General features: G+C 40.8%; 1 protein-coding gene across 1 annotated transcript in view; it reads left to right on the forward strand.

Moving 5' to 3' along the window:
• The window catches only part of LOC121184531 (protein prune homolog 2-like), a 33,419-nt gene continuing 15,404 nt past the window's right edge, over nt 1-18,015 (forward strand). The window contains exons 1-9 of the mRNA XM_041042262.1: nt 1-43; nt 5,692-5,789; nt 6,285-6,487; nt 6,921-7,087; nt 8,397-8,504; nt 8,689-8,697; nt 9,392-9,480; nt 17,097-17,246; nt 17,561-17,892. Coding sequence (XP_040898196.1) covers nt 1-43; nt 5,692-5,789; nt 6,285-6,487; nt 6,921-7,087; nt 8,397-8,504; nt 8,689-8,697; nt 9,392-9,480; nt 17,097-17,246; nt 17,561-17,892 — 1,199 coding nt within the window. The remainder of the gene's footprint in view (nt 44-5,691; nt 5,790-6,284; nt 6,488-6,920; nt 7,088-8,396; nt 8,505-8,688; nt 8,698-9,391; nt 9,481-17,096; nt 17,247-17,560; nt 17,893-18,015) is intronic.

Consider the following 18,015-nt stretch of genomic DNA (forward strand, 5'->3'; position numbering starts at 1 on the left):
ATGGAAGAGTATTTGCGGAGGGTCCAGAGCAGACTCGGGGTGAGTTAAGAGCCTTCAGCGGCGTTAACACCAGGTTGTGGGTATAATGAATGAGACCATGACGGGGAGGCTGCTACTGCTGTGCTACAGGCTGCGTTCCTGTTGCTGAAAAAGCGCACGGCAAAAGCCTCTCACGTCCCTTCGGTCCCCCCCAAGCACCTGTAGCTCGACAATATGACAGTACAGGGGAAAGGAAGGCGTGTTTGGCCCCATAAAATAAGCTCGTTGTGTTTCCAGGAGCATCAGTGGGTGAATTTGAATGAGGAGCTGATTTCTAATGAGGGGGAGGCGTGACATCAACAAGTTTAGCCAGAGGCTGTCCTTCCCTGCTATCTGGTTGCTCTGCAGATACTGACTCATAATTTGCATTTGATCCAGGGCTAAATAACTGTTCACACATTAAAAAAAAGCCTCATGCAAATAATAAACAGTGTAATTTATATAGACTAAATGACTGTACAGCCACTGTGCAACAGTATCTTGTGTCTTTGAGGTAGGCATACTTGCATATTGTGATAGTCTATATATGTGGTTATACTGAATTCCTTTCACATAGTTGTATAGAGTCTTGGCTTGTATACATGTGGCCTGCCAGTAGTGCAGGTTAGACATTTGTACAGACGTTCACACTAGGGAGCCTTTCATGGATCATGCACATACCTTGAGGCCATGGAGCTCCTAAAACTGCTCTTTCTGCATGTGTGTATTTAAATGGCATGGTTCTATTATAAGCTTTAATATAATTTTGAGGCGTAAACACATATATTCTCACCCCTTCCAAAGAGTATTTGTGATGACTCAGTTCCCAGTCGATATTGGCACTGCCTTCTGGACTTTAGGAATTTTTGCATTTATATTTTGGCTGTGCTTAGTGTTTTTCATTTAATTTTTCTAATGGTTATAGAACGTGCCCAGGCAGCTGTCAGTACCAAAAGTTGATCAGAAATACCTCTGTCTCCTTCTGGCAGCCACCAAAGAGTGTATTACTAGTAATGATTTTGCTGTTATTCCTCATTGATTTAACCTGGTTCTGTTTTTCGTTCATTACACATTCATGCATTCACATCCACAGACGTGCTGCACTGTACATCCAAACAAACAGTTCTAATATTATTTACTGAGGTTTATGTAATTATCAGCAATTTCCATTTTCTGCAGGCAATATGTCCCTTTTTTTCTGACAAGGGGAATAGGAAAAATAAACAATTACACATAATCCACATTCAGAAAGCAGACCCACTTCAAGGTCCATTTAGTAGCTGTTCTGGAGCTTTTGATCATATCACATGATCTTCAGTAGCAGACAGAAACTGTGTATGTTCAGTCTCAGTATTTATACTGTTAGTCACCAACAGAGTGACAATGCATATAGTGTCTGAGCATGTCAAAGCTCAGACATATATTTTATGCAAAGTCCAAACTGTACGCTTCCTCTCCATCTAAATAATAACAGATGGCTGATGGTTCATGTGTGTACAAAAGCTGATTTTGTAGTTATATAGTAACTACATACTTTTGAACTTCTAATAAGGATGAAGGCTTGTATTTCCTTTACTTTTTTGATTAATTATATTTTCAGCCACATTAAAGTATTCAGAATATTGCGTTTACTCATGTAAACAGGTGACTGTCAACACAATACAGATGTGCATATGAACAGCCTGTCTGGAATGAAATTTTAAAGAGGATAAGAGCTTTTATCTGGGATGTACTTCACTTAAACACAGGGAAAAGCTGAGGAGAAGAGAGATCAAAGAAGCAAATCTGCAGATCAGAGCACAGCAGGGTAATTGAGTGATAAGGAGGTCAACTGATGAGTGTCATGGAGGTTGCAGATAAAGTGTAAGACATGTCATGATTATCAACCATTTCCCTCTGACACGCACGCACACACATGCACACATACATGCTTTATCTCTTGCTCTTTTGCTGGCCAATCTCTACTCTCTGTCGTTTTCCCTCTCTCTCTCTCTCTCTCTCTCTCTCTCTCTCTCTCTCTCTCTCTCTCTCTCTCTCTCTCTCTCTCTCTCTCTGTCTCTCTGTCTCTCTCTCTGTCTCTGTCTCTCTCTCTGTCTCTCTCTCACTACTCTCTGGATGGCCACTGTCCAGAACACCCATACTTCTAATTGGCCTGGCTCTTAGTGCTTACCGAACCTGTCTTTCTTTCTCACTCAGTTTTTCTCTGTATAGCTCCACGGCTCACAATCCTTCACTCTCACATCAATTGGCGTAGAGCTGAACCAATGTGCTGAGTGGACTTCCTGCATCTGTCCTTTTGAGTCTACACACTGACACACACATATACACGTAAAATGGGGTTTTACTACTACTTTGATTTTGGCTTTGTGCTTTGTACCAAAATTTCATCATTACAAAACCTTAGTTTAGGCCAGTTTCAAACTTTATGTGTGTCGAGGGAGTGCTAACATTCATTACTTTTCATCCCTGTAAATGTTTACAGCATCACATAATTGTTGAGACATAAAACACACTGCTGGACGAATTAAAGGGTCCAGATTGGCTTCACTTTCAAGATTTTCTAGACTCCCCTTAATCTTAAAAGTGAGGTTGGCTTGAAAAATGCAATCACTTAAAAAGCATTTATTAGCATGACTAAACTAAAAACCAATTTTAAAAACTCAACTTCTTTGGATCAGCATTCTCTCTGACAGGACACTTATCCCATCTTTCATAAGTCAAAGAGTTTTTATAGGGTTTACAGACCTATTTTTATTTGTTCTGGTGCAATGAGCATTGCGTTTGTTTCTTGAACTGCAAGACATTTATTAGTTGCAGTATACAGTAAATGACATATTTTTGCCTCTCATTCTCAGCCCAGCTCCTTTCTGTATGGAGCTGTTATATTCTTCCTGTATTTAGAGGGATTCCTCTGGGTGCATCGCTTTCTCCTACAATCCAGAGACATGCAGTTCAGGTGAAAACTGAGGCTCCTCTTGATGTGATTAGTAGAGATGTCTGTTTGATGGACTGGTGATTTGCTTGAGGTGTTTTTTTTTACTTCCACCTGATCTTCTTGGACAGACTGGTTGTTCCAATCGTTAAAAATGCCACAAATGTAAACATTTACTGTTTCAGAATATATTTACTTGATGTGCTTAACTGCCCACAGTTTTTGCACAAGGAGAAATTACTGTTAGCTCATGAATGTCCTCATCCTGGGGTAATATTTAGCTGAAAATATAAATTGAGGAAGCTTGGCATCTGAAGGGGATTCATAATATAGTCCAGACCTGGCCTGGAGAGGAGAGGTGCAAGGAGGAGAGGACTGAATGTGGTGAGACGGGGAGATAGAGCTCAGAGGGAGAGCACTCAGATTGAAGGATATCAGATGGCCAATACATTTTCACGCACACACACACACACAAACACACACACACACACACACACACACACACACACACACACACACACACACACATGCGCACTCACGCACGCGCACGCGCACACACACACAAACATAAACACACACACACACACACCAGTGTTCTCCCTCTGCAGGAGAACAGACACTGAGTGGCCTTTTCTCCTGCTAATGCATCGCTTCCTTTTCTCTGGCTATCTAGTATTGATTTATTCTCACTCTCTCCCTCCTATGAAGAAACCCGCTGCAGATGTCCTCCTCCCCCTCTCCTTCTCTCCCATACACCTTCTCCTCTTTCTGTTCCTCCCTTCCCCTCGAGTTCTCTCCCTCTCCTTCCACTTCTTTGCCTCACATCTTCACTCGCTCTTATCTAATGTCTTCCACCTTCTTTCTCTTTCCTCTGCCTATCACATTTGTTCACCTGCCTGGCCTGTTCCCCTTTCCCCACCTTCTTCTACATGTCTGTCTTATCAATCTGCTGCCCATGCACCCTATATTTCATCCCCCTTTTTAATAAGAGCCTTCTAACTCCTTGCCCTCCTTTCTCCAATCTCACTGCACTTTTTACTTTTTCATCCTCAGTCTAATCCCCAGCCCCTCCCTTTCTATGATTTGGTCTCTCACTTCTTCTGCGCTCTTTTCATTTAGCCATCTGGCCCGATGGTAAGGTCCTATGAACTGTAACAAGACACTTGTCTATTCTTTATACATTATTACCGCGATTTTATTGATCTAATGGTAGCATTAGGCTCCCTTGTATAAACAGACCCTGTTAGATATTGCTGAGCATTAACAAATTCATTCATCCATTCATCATCCTTTTCATAACATGTGCTTGCTAATTGTTCCAGGTTTCATATTCCAGCATCACTGTAAATACAAACAAAGCTCTGCTGCTCTGCAGAAGCTAACTGTTGTGTAAATGTCAGATGTTGGGACCTCTTTAATGCAACTATAACTTTCATTTTTTTAAAAAGAAGAGGAAGAAACTCTATCGAAAGTATATCAACCATTTAATATATCAGCTCTGATGAACTTCTATCAGAGTTGTTTTGTCAATGGCACAAATCCAGTGTATCTTGTTTTAGCTAAAGTTGGAAGACACTTAGAGGATATACAACTGAGCTTGTGACCAAAAGTTTGTCATTCTCAGCTACCTGCAAGAATCTTGTCAGGAAGCGTGATCAGTCAAATCTTTCTAGCAGTCTTTTTGTCTCTGTAAACTTGCTTCTTCCCCTTCGCTGCTGCATCCTCTCCCATCAGAGCATTCTACAAGCCCATTAAGATGAGCTACAGATAGACATGATATTCATTGTATCCACATTTTGCTTCTTGATTAATGGTGCAGGCTGCAGGGCGAGCTTGTACTAGTGGTGAGTCAGCTTATCTCTTTAAGATAAAACAGAGAGATGCAGAACACACACAGAGCAGGCTGAGGATGGTTGTCTGTGATTTTGTTCCCATTACCATCAGTTTTTGCACTGTTGTCTTTTACTTTGAGCAAGTGTAATTTATGAGGAGGTGTGTCATTAAAGAGGAAGCCTTTGCTCATTTCTATTTTGATGTTTTGAATTCCTGAAACATGTGTGAAACATTTATGTGTGCTCTCAAATACTTGTGTTTAAACACCAATGGAGCCAGAATCAGGCAATGCAACTCAGGAACTGTGACATAAAATGTCTGCCATATAAAAATCTAATACCCAGTCAGCAAATGAAGCTGGAAACTTAATTTTCTGCCTTTTTCACCCAGAGACAAACGTTTAATCTCTGTAATGGAGCTGTCATTAATGTCCACTTAACATAAATGAGGAATGTTTGTCTGCGTTGTTTAGTAGAATTGATGAAACTCATAACTTCTCTGATAAAGCACAATACTCTGTGAAACATTTACTCTGTGAAAATTTTGATTGTTGCTTCACTGTTATGACTGGTTTTGCCTCTCGTGTAGTGCAAATGGAATATTCTCTTTCAAGCACAAGCTAAACCTAGCAGCGCCACGATTTCATTATTAATGCATATTGTTGATTTTAAAATGCTGCAGTCATCTAACACAGCCTTACTGGCTCGATGAGGTTCAACTGATACAGTTATATCAGCTATCAGATCAAACTGTACTGTCACCTGCTTCGATTGTTGGATGTTGGAAAACAAAGAGATTAAGTGTCACTCAATCATGCCTTGCCAAGAACATTTAGAAATGAAAAAGCCAGTAAGCCACAGACACACTAACTATGTAATGGATGTTTGTATGTGTGTTATTCCAGCCAGATGCATCAGAAGATCCCATCCATGCTGTTTTAGGTGGACCAGAGCCAGATGTTGACACTGTGGCCGCAACACTGTGCTTAGCCCTACACCTCAGCCAGGTAGCATGAATTCTGCCTTTTTGGGTGCATGTGTTTTCTTCTGAAAAAGATGTGAAGACTAATTATTTAAAAGTTAAAAGGTACTGTCAAGCACTGTCAGTTTTATCTACTATATATAATCCTACAGGTCCTCCAATTTCCTTATTTCAAAGTACTGCATAATCTCCCAAAATCTGAAAACTGTGGCTGTTTGTCCAGTCAGCAGCTACTTTTATGGAAGTACACGAAAACATTGTTAGCATTCACTATAAGCTAAAGTGCTACCATGGCGAAAATGTATCATATGCTAAACAGTGAAGTGGTAGTAGGGCAAAAGATTTCCCTGTATCACTGATGTGTCAAACAAAATGCATCTTATGTTAAACATGATCCACTATGCAAATGCCTTTGACTGACCTGTAGAGATTCTTTCACTATATTTTTATTATAATTATTATTATTGTTATCTCCAACGTGCATCTGGTTTCAGGTACTTTGTCTCTCTGTGTCCCCCAGAAGGAAACCTCAGGCGGACTGTGTCTGCCAGTGTTGTGCGACCGGCGATGTAACGTTGCGTTGCCCGGGGAGACGGTGAGGTATCTACAGAGGGTGAAAATCTGCGAGAGTTCGCTGCTGTGGAGGCAGGATGTAGACCTCGTGAAGCTTCATCACACCAGAAAACTCTCACTCACACTGCTGAGAGATGGACTTCTAGATAGGTAAACACACACACAGAAAAGCACACACACCAGAGATAAACACCAGGTTTGTTGATAACTTCAGCTAATCTTTAACTGCTTTATAGATGAGACGCCAGGGAAGTTATTAAAATCTGGGTTCAGTGAATTTAGGATGTTTTATTTTTCACTGGACCAACACTGATTAATGTGTGTGCAGGTGATACAGAAGCACACAGACACACATGCAGACCACAAACATATCCAAACATAGTGGGCCCTGGCTGAGAAGACTGTGTTTGTTGATGCAAAAAATGAGATTGAGAGTGTGTTTGGGTGTGCGTTTCAGGCCTGCATGTGTTCATCCCTCATGACCCAAAGGCGAGTTGTATTTATGCAAATGCCTCACAATCATCGCTCCTTCCCCTGCAGCTATCCATATCTCCTTCACCCCCCTGTATTCTCGCCCTCCTAGCTCTGAGTACCACACTTTGGAGTCCAGCATCCTGCGAGTGGTCCATCATGACGGGCAGCAAGACGCAGGGGATGATGGGGCATCGTCCGCAGTGACGACAGTCGCCAGGGAGATTCTTCAAGAGGCAGCGGAGCACATCAGAGCAACGCTGGGGGAGACTCTCGGAGGTGAGGGAGGCGCAGGCGCCCCCCAGGGGGAGTAATGGGGCGATGAAGGAGGACACACACAAATCCCCTGACATGACTCGCTTAACACTCACCAGGAGAGATGGAGGAAGAGAGAGATGAGGGGTGGTGAATGTGAATAAGGCAGAGTGCAGAAAGACACACAGAGTCCCATAATGTGAGTCCTTTTTTTATTTAAGTTAGTTTAGTCCATTGAGTTGTTTCTGTTTTGTCAGGTACAGTAGTTTTATTTTCCCACCAAAATAAGAAAAGTTGTCACAAGAAGTCCTAAATAAATTTGTGAATGTTTGAAAGGATGAAAGGAAATCCAATAATAGAGAAAACAGTATCCCTGTTGGCTTGGGTAAAATAAAATTGAAGTATAGATATGGAGTAGTAAGTAAGTGTACGCGCTGTTAAGTCAGTTAAACTGACTGCCAAACAGGTACTCCAGCTGTCGATGTTAAGCAGCTGTGTAAAGGTTGGACAGGAGACATGACTGATCTCTGTTCAATAACGTTCTGCTGCCTCTCTGCTGCCACCTATCAGTGGGATTTACAGACAGACAGACAGACAGGCAGAGAATGGCCTGATGGAGGAAAAGTGAATTAAGGTGGAGCGAGTGAAGCAAAAGAGCAAAGTACAGAGACAGAAAGACAATCAGGGGAGGAGAATGATGTAGTGTTTGTAGTCCAGGTCTCATTGTTCATTGGACAGTGCATTTTCAGTTTCATTGATTCCTAAAGAGGTTAGTAGCTAGACAGGGGATATATAAAACTTTTTATGGGTTTATATACTGAACTGGGCATTATCTATTTATGGCTATTTTAACAACATTTTAGCAATTCTTTGATTTTCAGGTTATTTATTGAGTCCAGCTGAACACAAGAGGTTATTCAGTTATTAATTGCTTTTATTTATGAGTATTGGCAATTAATGATTTTCTTACATCTGACAGTGGCCCGAAATGTACATAAAAATAAAAATCACATTATACACTAAAAACTAAATAAAGCAGAGACTCGAGAAAAATATGTGAGATAATATATCATGAGGCAAAACACTACTCAGTGTAAGTGGCTCTTCTTGGCCGAAGGCCAAACTTTGTTGCAGTGCTGATTATTTGACCTACACCTGGAGTTCAGGCTATTAGATTAATTTCTGAAAGTCAGAAATTCATCAACAGCCCTGCCATGTTGTGCTTATTATTTAACCCACAGTGAACTTACACAAATGTATGAATAAGAGCCAGAATGTGCATGCTGGGCACACTCATAAACGTTTGTGTGTTCGTGTGTTCGTGTGTCTACAGAGGCCTTGCGGATGCAAAGTGAGGCTATGTGGAACAAACATGGCCGTCGCTCAGCACAGCTGGAGGAGCTAATGAGATCCGTGGAACGATGGAGTGATGTCACTGCTGGTCAACCTGATCGAGCGAAGCTACAACGTGCGTATTTGAATGTAGAGCAGTTGATTTGAAGAAGAACTTATGCGTTTCATCATGCACATTAATCATGACGATAATAACCGAGCAGTTCTCTGTCATTCTCACTACATTGTCATCTCATGCAGGATGCATGGTATAAAGCAAATAACAGGCACAGCAGCAACAGGTGAAGCATCAACTTTAATAGATTTTTTAATGGCAGACATTTTGAATTGTGATGCCAGGGCCCTGAAATGGGGTATGCCAGATATTTGTAAGTCTTCCTGTTTAACTGCCAGCTAGTTTCAAAAGTAATGAGTCATTTAACTGGGTTGCACTGGGTTGGGACTGCATCAGTCATACAGTATTACTTCTCTTTTGCAATATATTAGCAAGGTAACATTAGTTTTGTGAGTCAGCTCAGTTTTCTTTGTGACAGTTACACCTGGCAGTACCTACGTGTAAATATTTAGTGACAACTAATCTCCACATAGTAAATGGTATAACTAGACTGAGTTTGACAAATGCCCCGTCTAGTGGGTGTAGCCAATCACTCCGGCCAATTAAACTTGTCTGGGGGGAGCTAAAACACCTGTGTGAGTGGATTGTAGGTGTGTAGCGGACACATTTACCAAAGTCTTTCTCCTTGTTCTGCTGTGGGCAGAATTGTCATATCCCGTGGTTGCTAAACCCTGTAGTGTCACATATTGCTCAGTGTCACATTATCCAAACATTGCAGCATCCTTTAAATTACCTCTCACTTCTGGAGAGGGCATTCATGCTTATGTTTTTTTTCTGTCTGTTGTGAAATCGTTTTGTATCCTTTTGTGTGTGTTTTTCATATAACTGTTAGTCTGTTTGTGTGTACTGACTGGATGTAGACTTGGAGCGGCTGCTTACAATGGAGCTGAAGGAGTTTTCTGATGGAGAGATGACCATAGCACTGTCTTCTGTGACCACAGATAAGCAGGTAAGTTGTTATCATGAAAAAGCTTGAGACGGTTCTGTTTAGTTTCTACCCATCTACCAGTGACATTTGGGGATTTTTTTTTTTTTTTTGTTAGGAATATGACAAGATCTCTGTGAATATTTAAATGTTGAAGAGAGTTCAGTCGTGACCTTGTTTAATTAAGTGTAAATTGGGCCCAGCTGTGCAGGGCCGAAAACCTGATAATGATCAAGTTCATTTATCTGAAGCTCAGTTGATGAATCATGTTAACTGGGCAAGGGTTTCAGGTTTAAAGACGCATTTAATGTCAATAAAATTTAAAGACGATTTACAGCTTCACTGAATACGTTTAAATGAATTTTATGAGATGTTTCTAACTGCATGAGAACAATTAAAAATGTGTGTATGTATCCATTTATCCTACACTTAAAGATAAGTGTGCTGACTTAGAAATATTGGTCAATTAATACCCTTATTGCCTTAATCAGTGGTCTCATTAGTCTGATCGTTTCTTTTAATATATCATGGTGATCATATTGGGATATAATTCAGTGTATTTCCTTTTGTTAGCTGTTTTGAGAGAAGCTCATGAAAACTTGTATGGTCTATTACAAGAGCGATGGAAGAGAATTTGAAGTTTGACATTTTGCAAACAAAACAACAAAACAATATTTCTTTTTTAAAAAAAAGTTACTCCTGATGGCTTTCATGTTTTTGGATACATCTCACCTGCGCTGTGTCATTTTGGGGAGGTATTCTTATGCGAGCACAGGAGCCCCCTCTGATTCTGTGATGTTCTGCATTTGGATGAGATGTAGATGGAGGCCCGAGAGCCTCACACACAACCAGGTATCACCTTCCTCCCCGCTGATATCCAGCGCGCACACACACTCAAATGTGCACAAATGTCCACACACATTTATGAAATGTTTATGTTAACTTCTCTGTCTTTCTACCTCTGACGTTTTCTTGTTCTTCCTCGTCGCATTTACAACCACACACACCACACACACACACACTCACAGAGGGTGCTTTAAGCCTTTAAGCCTACCCCTTGCTTTTCTCCCTGCTGCAACTTCTAATGTGTTCACCCCCCCTTCTTCAAGAAAAAAAAAAAGAAATCATTCATTATTTCTTTTATATCTCCTTCTCACTTCCAAAGCCCATTTTTCTCAGCGGCTGCCTAGCGTGCAGTATTAGGCTATGTGTAAAATAAATGATGTCTGTAGCCGTAGGGGTATGGCTCTGCCTCCTGCCACCCCCAGAAAACTACCTAACGTCCAAGGAACATTAAACACCCGGATCCTCGTTTAGCGAATAAATAACCATTCATTTGAATGGCTTTGTCTGCGTGTGCGCACCGGACTTTCTGTGCATATTTTACCAGTGCTGTGCCTACATGCTGCGTGTCAGGGAAGAGAGAGAGAGAGACCAAGAGGGAGTAAGAAAGAGAGAGTAAGAGAGAGAGAGAGAGAGAGAGAGAGAGAGAGAGAGAGAGAGAGAGAGAGAGAGAGAGAGAGGGCCCATTAGAGACTTAATATAGAATAAATGGCCAGGGGCCTGTGTGTCGCCAGCGGACCCTCCAACTCCACAGCGTCATGGTGGGTTACTAATGACCTGAGATCGGGCTCCAAAATGAACTCCTTATATGCATGTCATTTGCAGTGTGTATATATTTATATATTATTTTTTAATTGTGTTTGAAAAGAGACTAAAACGGTATGAGAGTGTCATTTATTGAGGGGGCTTAGGGAAGTTCTGCCTTAAATGATTCTTTCCAGAAAACTAAATAAATTAGATTCAATTAGTCTTTAATGGTTTATGTGTTATGTGTTTGTCAAAGTGTGGTTTTTGTCACTGTGTGTGTGTGTGTGTGTGTGTGTGTGTGTTTGATAGCAGTTAAAGAGGACAGAGTTAGATTTTTTGGGGTAAAACAAATCTGCCTGTGACTGCCTAGTTAGGAGAAGAAAAAGCTTTGATGATGTAATGATATGGACACATATAGACTGACTAATGTATTGTTCTGTACTGTACAAACATACATTAGTCAGTCTGTGTGCTTCCCCTATTATAGAAAAGAAAAGTGAAAATGAATGAAGCTTGATTCTTTGAAAGTCACAGTCTGAAAGTCGTAAAGGCAAATATTTTTCTGTCCCTCAAACAATTAGTCCATCTTTGGCACAAAACACTGTTCAAGAAAGATTGTGAAAAAAGCTTCCCATGATATTGGGAATGAGCAACAATCACATCCAGCTTGCATGTTCTGAATAGATGGGAACTTTAGGGAAGAATAAAGGTAAATACATATTCCTTTTAGATATGTACATATTATTATCATTGTTAACAGTGTACTGTTTGATTTCATTGATAGGTTAGATATTTTCAAGCTTTGGCTAAACCAGTATATCACAGAAGAACTAAAAGTACTTGGCACATTTTTATATGAGAAATTATAAATAGCTTTTTATCGTTTTTAGTTGTAGTATTATGTTTTTTACATATATTTTGTCAGTTTTTTATGTTATGACAGAAACATTGTATAGTAGCTGTAATTGTCTCTGTTATCTCACTGTAGAAAAGACAAAGTATATAGTCTACACAGTGTTATGTTTACACACTCAAGCTAATTGGGACTATATATTTTTTTAAAAGTCACCAATTTGTCCCTGCATACAGAGCACACAGAATGCAGAACACTATGTTGGCCAGCACCGCAGGAACCAATAGGGGTCAACTGCCTTGCTCAGGGGTACGCAGTCACTGTGCAGCATCACCTGTGGGTATGAAAAACACGACAGCTAGTTGAAAGGATGTAACAGACGTTCGGAGGCTTTTCCTGCTGGTGTAAAAAGTTTTGTGTAACACTTAACATGAAGCTCAAATGAAGAAACACTAAAAACACATTATTCACATTGTCATGCTAGAGTGTGTGTGTTTGTGTATCAGAGGTTTTCATGGCTCAGTAATTAGCGCTGGCAGATGAAGCTTTGGTCGGATGAAGAGTTGTCATGCTGTGGAGTTGATGAACTGTGGGATGGACAGGAGCCCACAGCCACACACACACACACACACACGGCCATGAATATGCGAATAATGTGTTTCATGCATGTGTTAATATGGACATCTATATTACAGTATGTTTTAGAGATCTTCTGTTTTCTGTCATCTTCAGTGATATTTCCACTCCTGAGACAGAGGAGAGGGGAAAGGTGGGAAAATGGTAAAAGTTTGGTTTGAACTATGATATAAACACACACTTAACTTCAGTGTTCTGCCATGATACAATAATAATTGTAATGCTGTTTGTTTTCGGTGTGTAGTAACAAAAAATTTTAACTTGTATACAAAATCTTTTGAGTACAAGTTAACATTATTTTGGATCAAGTTTTGTGTTGCTCATTTGTTTGTTTTATTCTTTCTGTGTGCGCGCGTGTACGTGTCTATCTCTGCATTTGAGGTTTGCTATAGGTTTCGTGTTGGCGACGTTGATTGTCTCTAATGCGTTGTTTGTTCACAATCCTCCGGCCCTTCTGTTTGTTTATGCGGGGCCAGTTTTTCCCTACGCCACTTGCACAAATAATTATGCTTGCTAATGAAGGGGCCCGCAGCCACAGCACTCGCTAAATGCCTTTCTGATGAGCGGCACTAGGAGACAGCAGGTGCAGGGTGGGCCTCCCAGGGACTAAGATTGAAGACCAGGAAGCAAGGGTGCCCCGCCCCTCCATCCCTCTATCTTTCTGTTCCTCTGACTTTCCGGTTCTCTCTTTCTTGCACTGCTGTGATTTTCTTAGTGAAAGTATTCATGCTGCTGAAGCCATGTCAAATTGAGAAATGGTTCAAATATTCCTCATTCCAAATCTGCATGCAAAACACTTTACATCTATTTACATTGGGGGATTTGCGGATTACTCTGTTCAGTGTTGTTTTTGTTGTGGCTCTTTACATGGTTTAGACACAGTAGCAGGGTACAAAGATGCACATCACTTTTATCTGGAATAAGAAATATTTTGCCTTAAATTTGTTTGGCTGCAACACACATTGTAGAATCAGTTACATTTACACAAAATATGGTGTTTAAACACGTTTGGAAAACCACTGCACAGGAAAGTCATCACACTGTATCTCTAGTAGCTTGCACTGATGTTTCCTTCTCATCATTTCTTTGGAAATACTCATTCTTTCTCTTCCCCCATTTTCGTGCTCCCCCTGTGGCTTCCTCGGGCTTTGAGGGCAAACAAATAAACAAAACAAAACATTTATAGACTCAGTGCTTGCATCTTGGCCCCCAAATCCCTGCACTTAGAGCTGAGTGAATGAAGCATGCGGAGAAGGCCCATATGAGATAGACAGACATAAAGACATTTGAGCTTCTTTCTCTGCAAACTTTTGTACCCCCCTCCCCTTTTCCCTCTGTCTCTAAAAACTTCATAAGCAGTATGTGTGTATGCGCATGAGTGTGAACAAGAGAGTATAGCTGTTGGTTTGTGAGTTTGGCTGTGCATGTGTGTGTGGTAAATGGTATATATTGCACATGTGTGCGCGTGCGTGTGCATTTGTATGTGTGTGTTTGAGCAGGGTGGTGTCAGCTCGCTCCTTGCCACCCCATTTGCTGTAGCTGTACCGCTGTGATCACAGACAGATGTATAAATCAAACCTCGCTTGATGGATTCATCAGGGTGGCGAAACGATCGCCTGAGAAGAACTCGCAACTCTCTTAGCGTTCTCTGTTCTGACGGAAAGGGTATGCAAAGAGCCTAAATGGATGAACGCTTGATTAATTCTTTGCCGGAGATGTTGGCGACAGCAGGAAATGTGTTTTTGCTTTGACTGTGTTTGCACGGGAATTTACGCGCGCGGGGCGTGAGTTATGAGGCCTGAGTTTTGTACCTAAGGCTATTGTGCATAATGATGGCAGGTTGGGAGAACTGCAAGCAGCCGCTAAAGACTTGCTACCTGTGGAGCAAAGACAACCAAAGAGAGAGGGAGGGTGTTGTGTGTGTGTGTGTGTGTGTGTGTGTGTGTGTGTGTGTGTGTGTGTGTGTGTGTGTGTGTGTGTGTGTGTGTGTGTGTGTGTGTGGAGATTGGGGCCTAGAGTGGGAGAAAGATGAAGCTGAGAAATGTGTGAAAGCAGGACATGAGGAGGCAAAGTGTGACAGAAAAACAGAGGCGCACAGGTTATTGAGAAACAAGGCACATAAATAAGATGATGCCAAAAGAAAAAAAAAACAGAATATGTTATACATAAAGTTACACTGGAGGGAGAATAATTCCATTTTTAAGACACAAGTACTTTCTATGATGTGATACTGAGTGTGGGTTCAACTGCATTTGCTGTCAGTCACAGGTCCACACAGGACCTTGTTGAAAAGTTAGAACAGAAACTTTAAGAACATTTGAAGAAAACCTTTACTTTTCTTAGTGATACTCAGTCTTGGGGGTAAAAGTTGTTTTGAAACCTTGATATAAGTTTTATTTTTCCCATAGTTGTATTACTATCTTTGTGTTGTGAAGCACATTTCCTTTGTTTCTCATTTGTTTGTGTTGCTCATTCTGTTTTCTGTTATTTTTTGGAAACCCGAAATACTTGGAAGAGATTGCTTTTGTTTCAGTTGCATCAGTGAAACATCACTTCCCACAAATATTACTTCATCCAAGTGCCTGCTCTTGACAGCTACTTACTTTTTACAGACTTGTGATTTCTCGGCAATCTGTCATTTTACAGCTGAAAGCAGAAACACAAGTATGCTTTTCTCTGCTAAGGTTTAAAAAATAAAAACTGAATATTCAAAATATCTGGAGTCGTGGAAAATTGTTTCCTGTGTTTGTCTGCTCTTGAATAAAAAGGAAAATGAATAAAGAGTAAGTAAAGTGAAGGGAACCCTTTGTTTGTGATATCTCTGCTTACCAAAAGCTCAACAACTGAGATATAGGTTTGTGTGTCCGGATCCTAAGGTTCTCTGAGACAGTTAGCAAGTGGATTTTTATAGCTAACATGTTGGTAATTTATAAGAAAAGGCAATCTGTGTATCTCGGGGTGGCAGAAAGAGGGAGAAAGAGGAGGGGCAGGCAATATGAGTAGTAATTTACTCACTTAAGAGCCAAATGGCAGACAGACTGTCGCCCTGCGTGTTATCTCGGAGATTTGCACTCTGCTCGTTTTCTGACTATATTTCCCTGCCTGTGTGTGCGAGTATGTGTGTGTGCATATGCACGCAGCTGGGTAGTAGCTTTAGAGTATCGGCATCATCTGATCATTTCTGTTTATATTGTACTGTAAGTCATGAACACTTTATTGCCTTACCCGAGCTCATATGTGTACATACTGTTACATGTTTGTTCATACACTGAGAGTACAGTAGACGACTGGTGGATTTATGAGTGTATCTTCATGAGTTAGGGTCACATGTGCTTTCACTTGTGTCTTTGTACTTAAGTGAGTGAATATGTGTGTTTTAACGAATCTTGGGAGGCTTCATTGCACTCATCAGGATATCAGTGTTGAGAAATGGCAGTGTCAGTGAAGTGACAGTTGTGTGTGTGTGTGTGAGGATTGATGGACCTGAGTATGACAACAGCCATATTGTGGAGAGAGAGAAAGATGGAGGGGAGGAGGGAGGAATAGGGGGAGGAGTGTTGTAGCCCCCTCGTCCTCACAGGTTAATATTGACACAGCCTGGGCAGATACAGCGCCTGAAGCACTCATCAATCATTTTCAGTGGACCCGTACAAATACAAAACTCACACATACACAGGCTCAAACAGACAGAAGGACCACACACACAGTAGTACACAGCACACAGACAATAAAAAACATACATAGCATACACATTGAAAGTCAAGTAGATCATTGGACTATGGCAAAAAAAAAAAGAAATATGTTTTCATGAATTCCAGGCACACAGATGCATGTTAAATGTCCTCTGTTAGTTCTACTACAACTATCTCTTTTGTTTAAAAGTCCTACTTAAATAAGCACAAGAACAATTTTGAGAACTTCGCAAAACAAACAGTTGTACAACAAATCTAGATTAATCAAGCAAATATGTTTTCAAAAGTATCACTTTGCACACTTTGTGCGTAACCCTGCACTGCAAATTATGGGTGCCATAACACTGTTGTTAATCATTTCAGAGACAAAGAAAAAACAAGTTCCCTTGACAAACAAAACAATTAATTAATGCAACTTTCCATCCATCAATCATTGTGCGTGTCACTGAATTACCATAATCTGTGCATGGTGGCTGTTTTAAGAGCAAACAGTTAATTTCCAAACAATAAATCACAAAGTGTCTCTCTACCCCTCTGTGAGCCTTGACAGCTTCGTCTCTCATTGCTACAGATGAAGGCTTACTTGAAACCACTTAAGTTTTACTAAAAAAATTAAATCATATGCGCAATAAAAGCCAGGGGTCTAACAAAGTTTCCCATACAGCTGTAACTAAAATGTTAATTTATAATTTTTAGACTATTATGATAAAATGTAACAGTTGCTTTTTTCATTTTTTGTTCATTAGTAATATTAGTTCAAAAAGTTGGAACTTTTGGAAGAACGAACATCTCTCCTCATCAACATTCCAGATGTTGATTTCTTCTCCCTTTTTCTTCCTTTCTGATTGTCTTTCTTTTCTCTCTTACAGGACTGGCATGCTTATGTGGATGGACTGAAAACATTCAGTCATCGCCATGGCTACGATGGTCTGGTGGTTCTCTTGTCCATCAATGACACAGTTCATCATCCCCGCCAGCAGGTGGCTGTCTACTCAAACAACACAGATATCCTCAATCAGGTAAATCAACTGTAAGACAACCACCACAGCCATTGTGACATGAACCACTAGTTAACATATTTCATTTGCTAAATCACCAAGGACAGCAGCAGCAAACTGACAGGAAGTTTCCTGATTGTTGTGGCATGTTTAATAGGGTAATGCCTTATAACAATGCTGCTCAGGAGACAATGGTCAGAAACCAGAGCAGTGGCTCTTGGCAAGTTAACAGAAGTGTAATCACGTCATTCTCACTCCACATTCTCAAACTAAAAAAAAAATTTCAACAAATAAGAAAAATGTGTGATGTTAAGATAAAATGGCTCTCATTACAGATCTGCTGTGAGTTGGAAGAGTCCTCCAGCTGGTCTCTTTCTGGTGAACTGGAGGCTAGGGAGAATTTCCAGGTCTACCACATCCCTATTAACACTCTCTCATCCTCTGGTACTCCTCCTCTGCTGGAGGAAGAAATCCAGGGCCTCCTCAAGGACTTTGTAGACCGGCGGAACACTGTATTAGCCTGCCACCCAAGCAGTAGGACCTCTTCCACTGAGGGAGTAGCAGGCAGTGTGGAGTTCTCCCAGGGATCATCTGGCATCAATGACATGGATGGTTCTGACATAGAGAGGGCCGAGGGAGGCAGCGGAGATGTGGTGGCAATAGCAAGGTGTTAAATGCATTCCTTAATTTATTTTTGTCTTATCCAGTGTCAGTGAAAGTCATCAAAATAAGACACTTGAGATTCAATATTATTCATTCACAATTTTAGACGAACAGTGACACAATTCAG

This window comes from Toxotes jaculatrix, chromosome 7 (assembly GCF_017976425.1).
Source record: "Toxotes jaculatrix isolate fToxJac2 chromosome 7, fToxJac2.pri, whole genome shotgun sequence".
Taxonomy (NCBI): Eukaryota; Metazoa; Chordata; class Actinopteri; family Toxotidae; genus Toxotes; species Toxotes jaculatrix.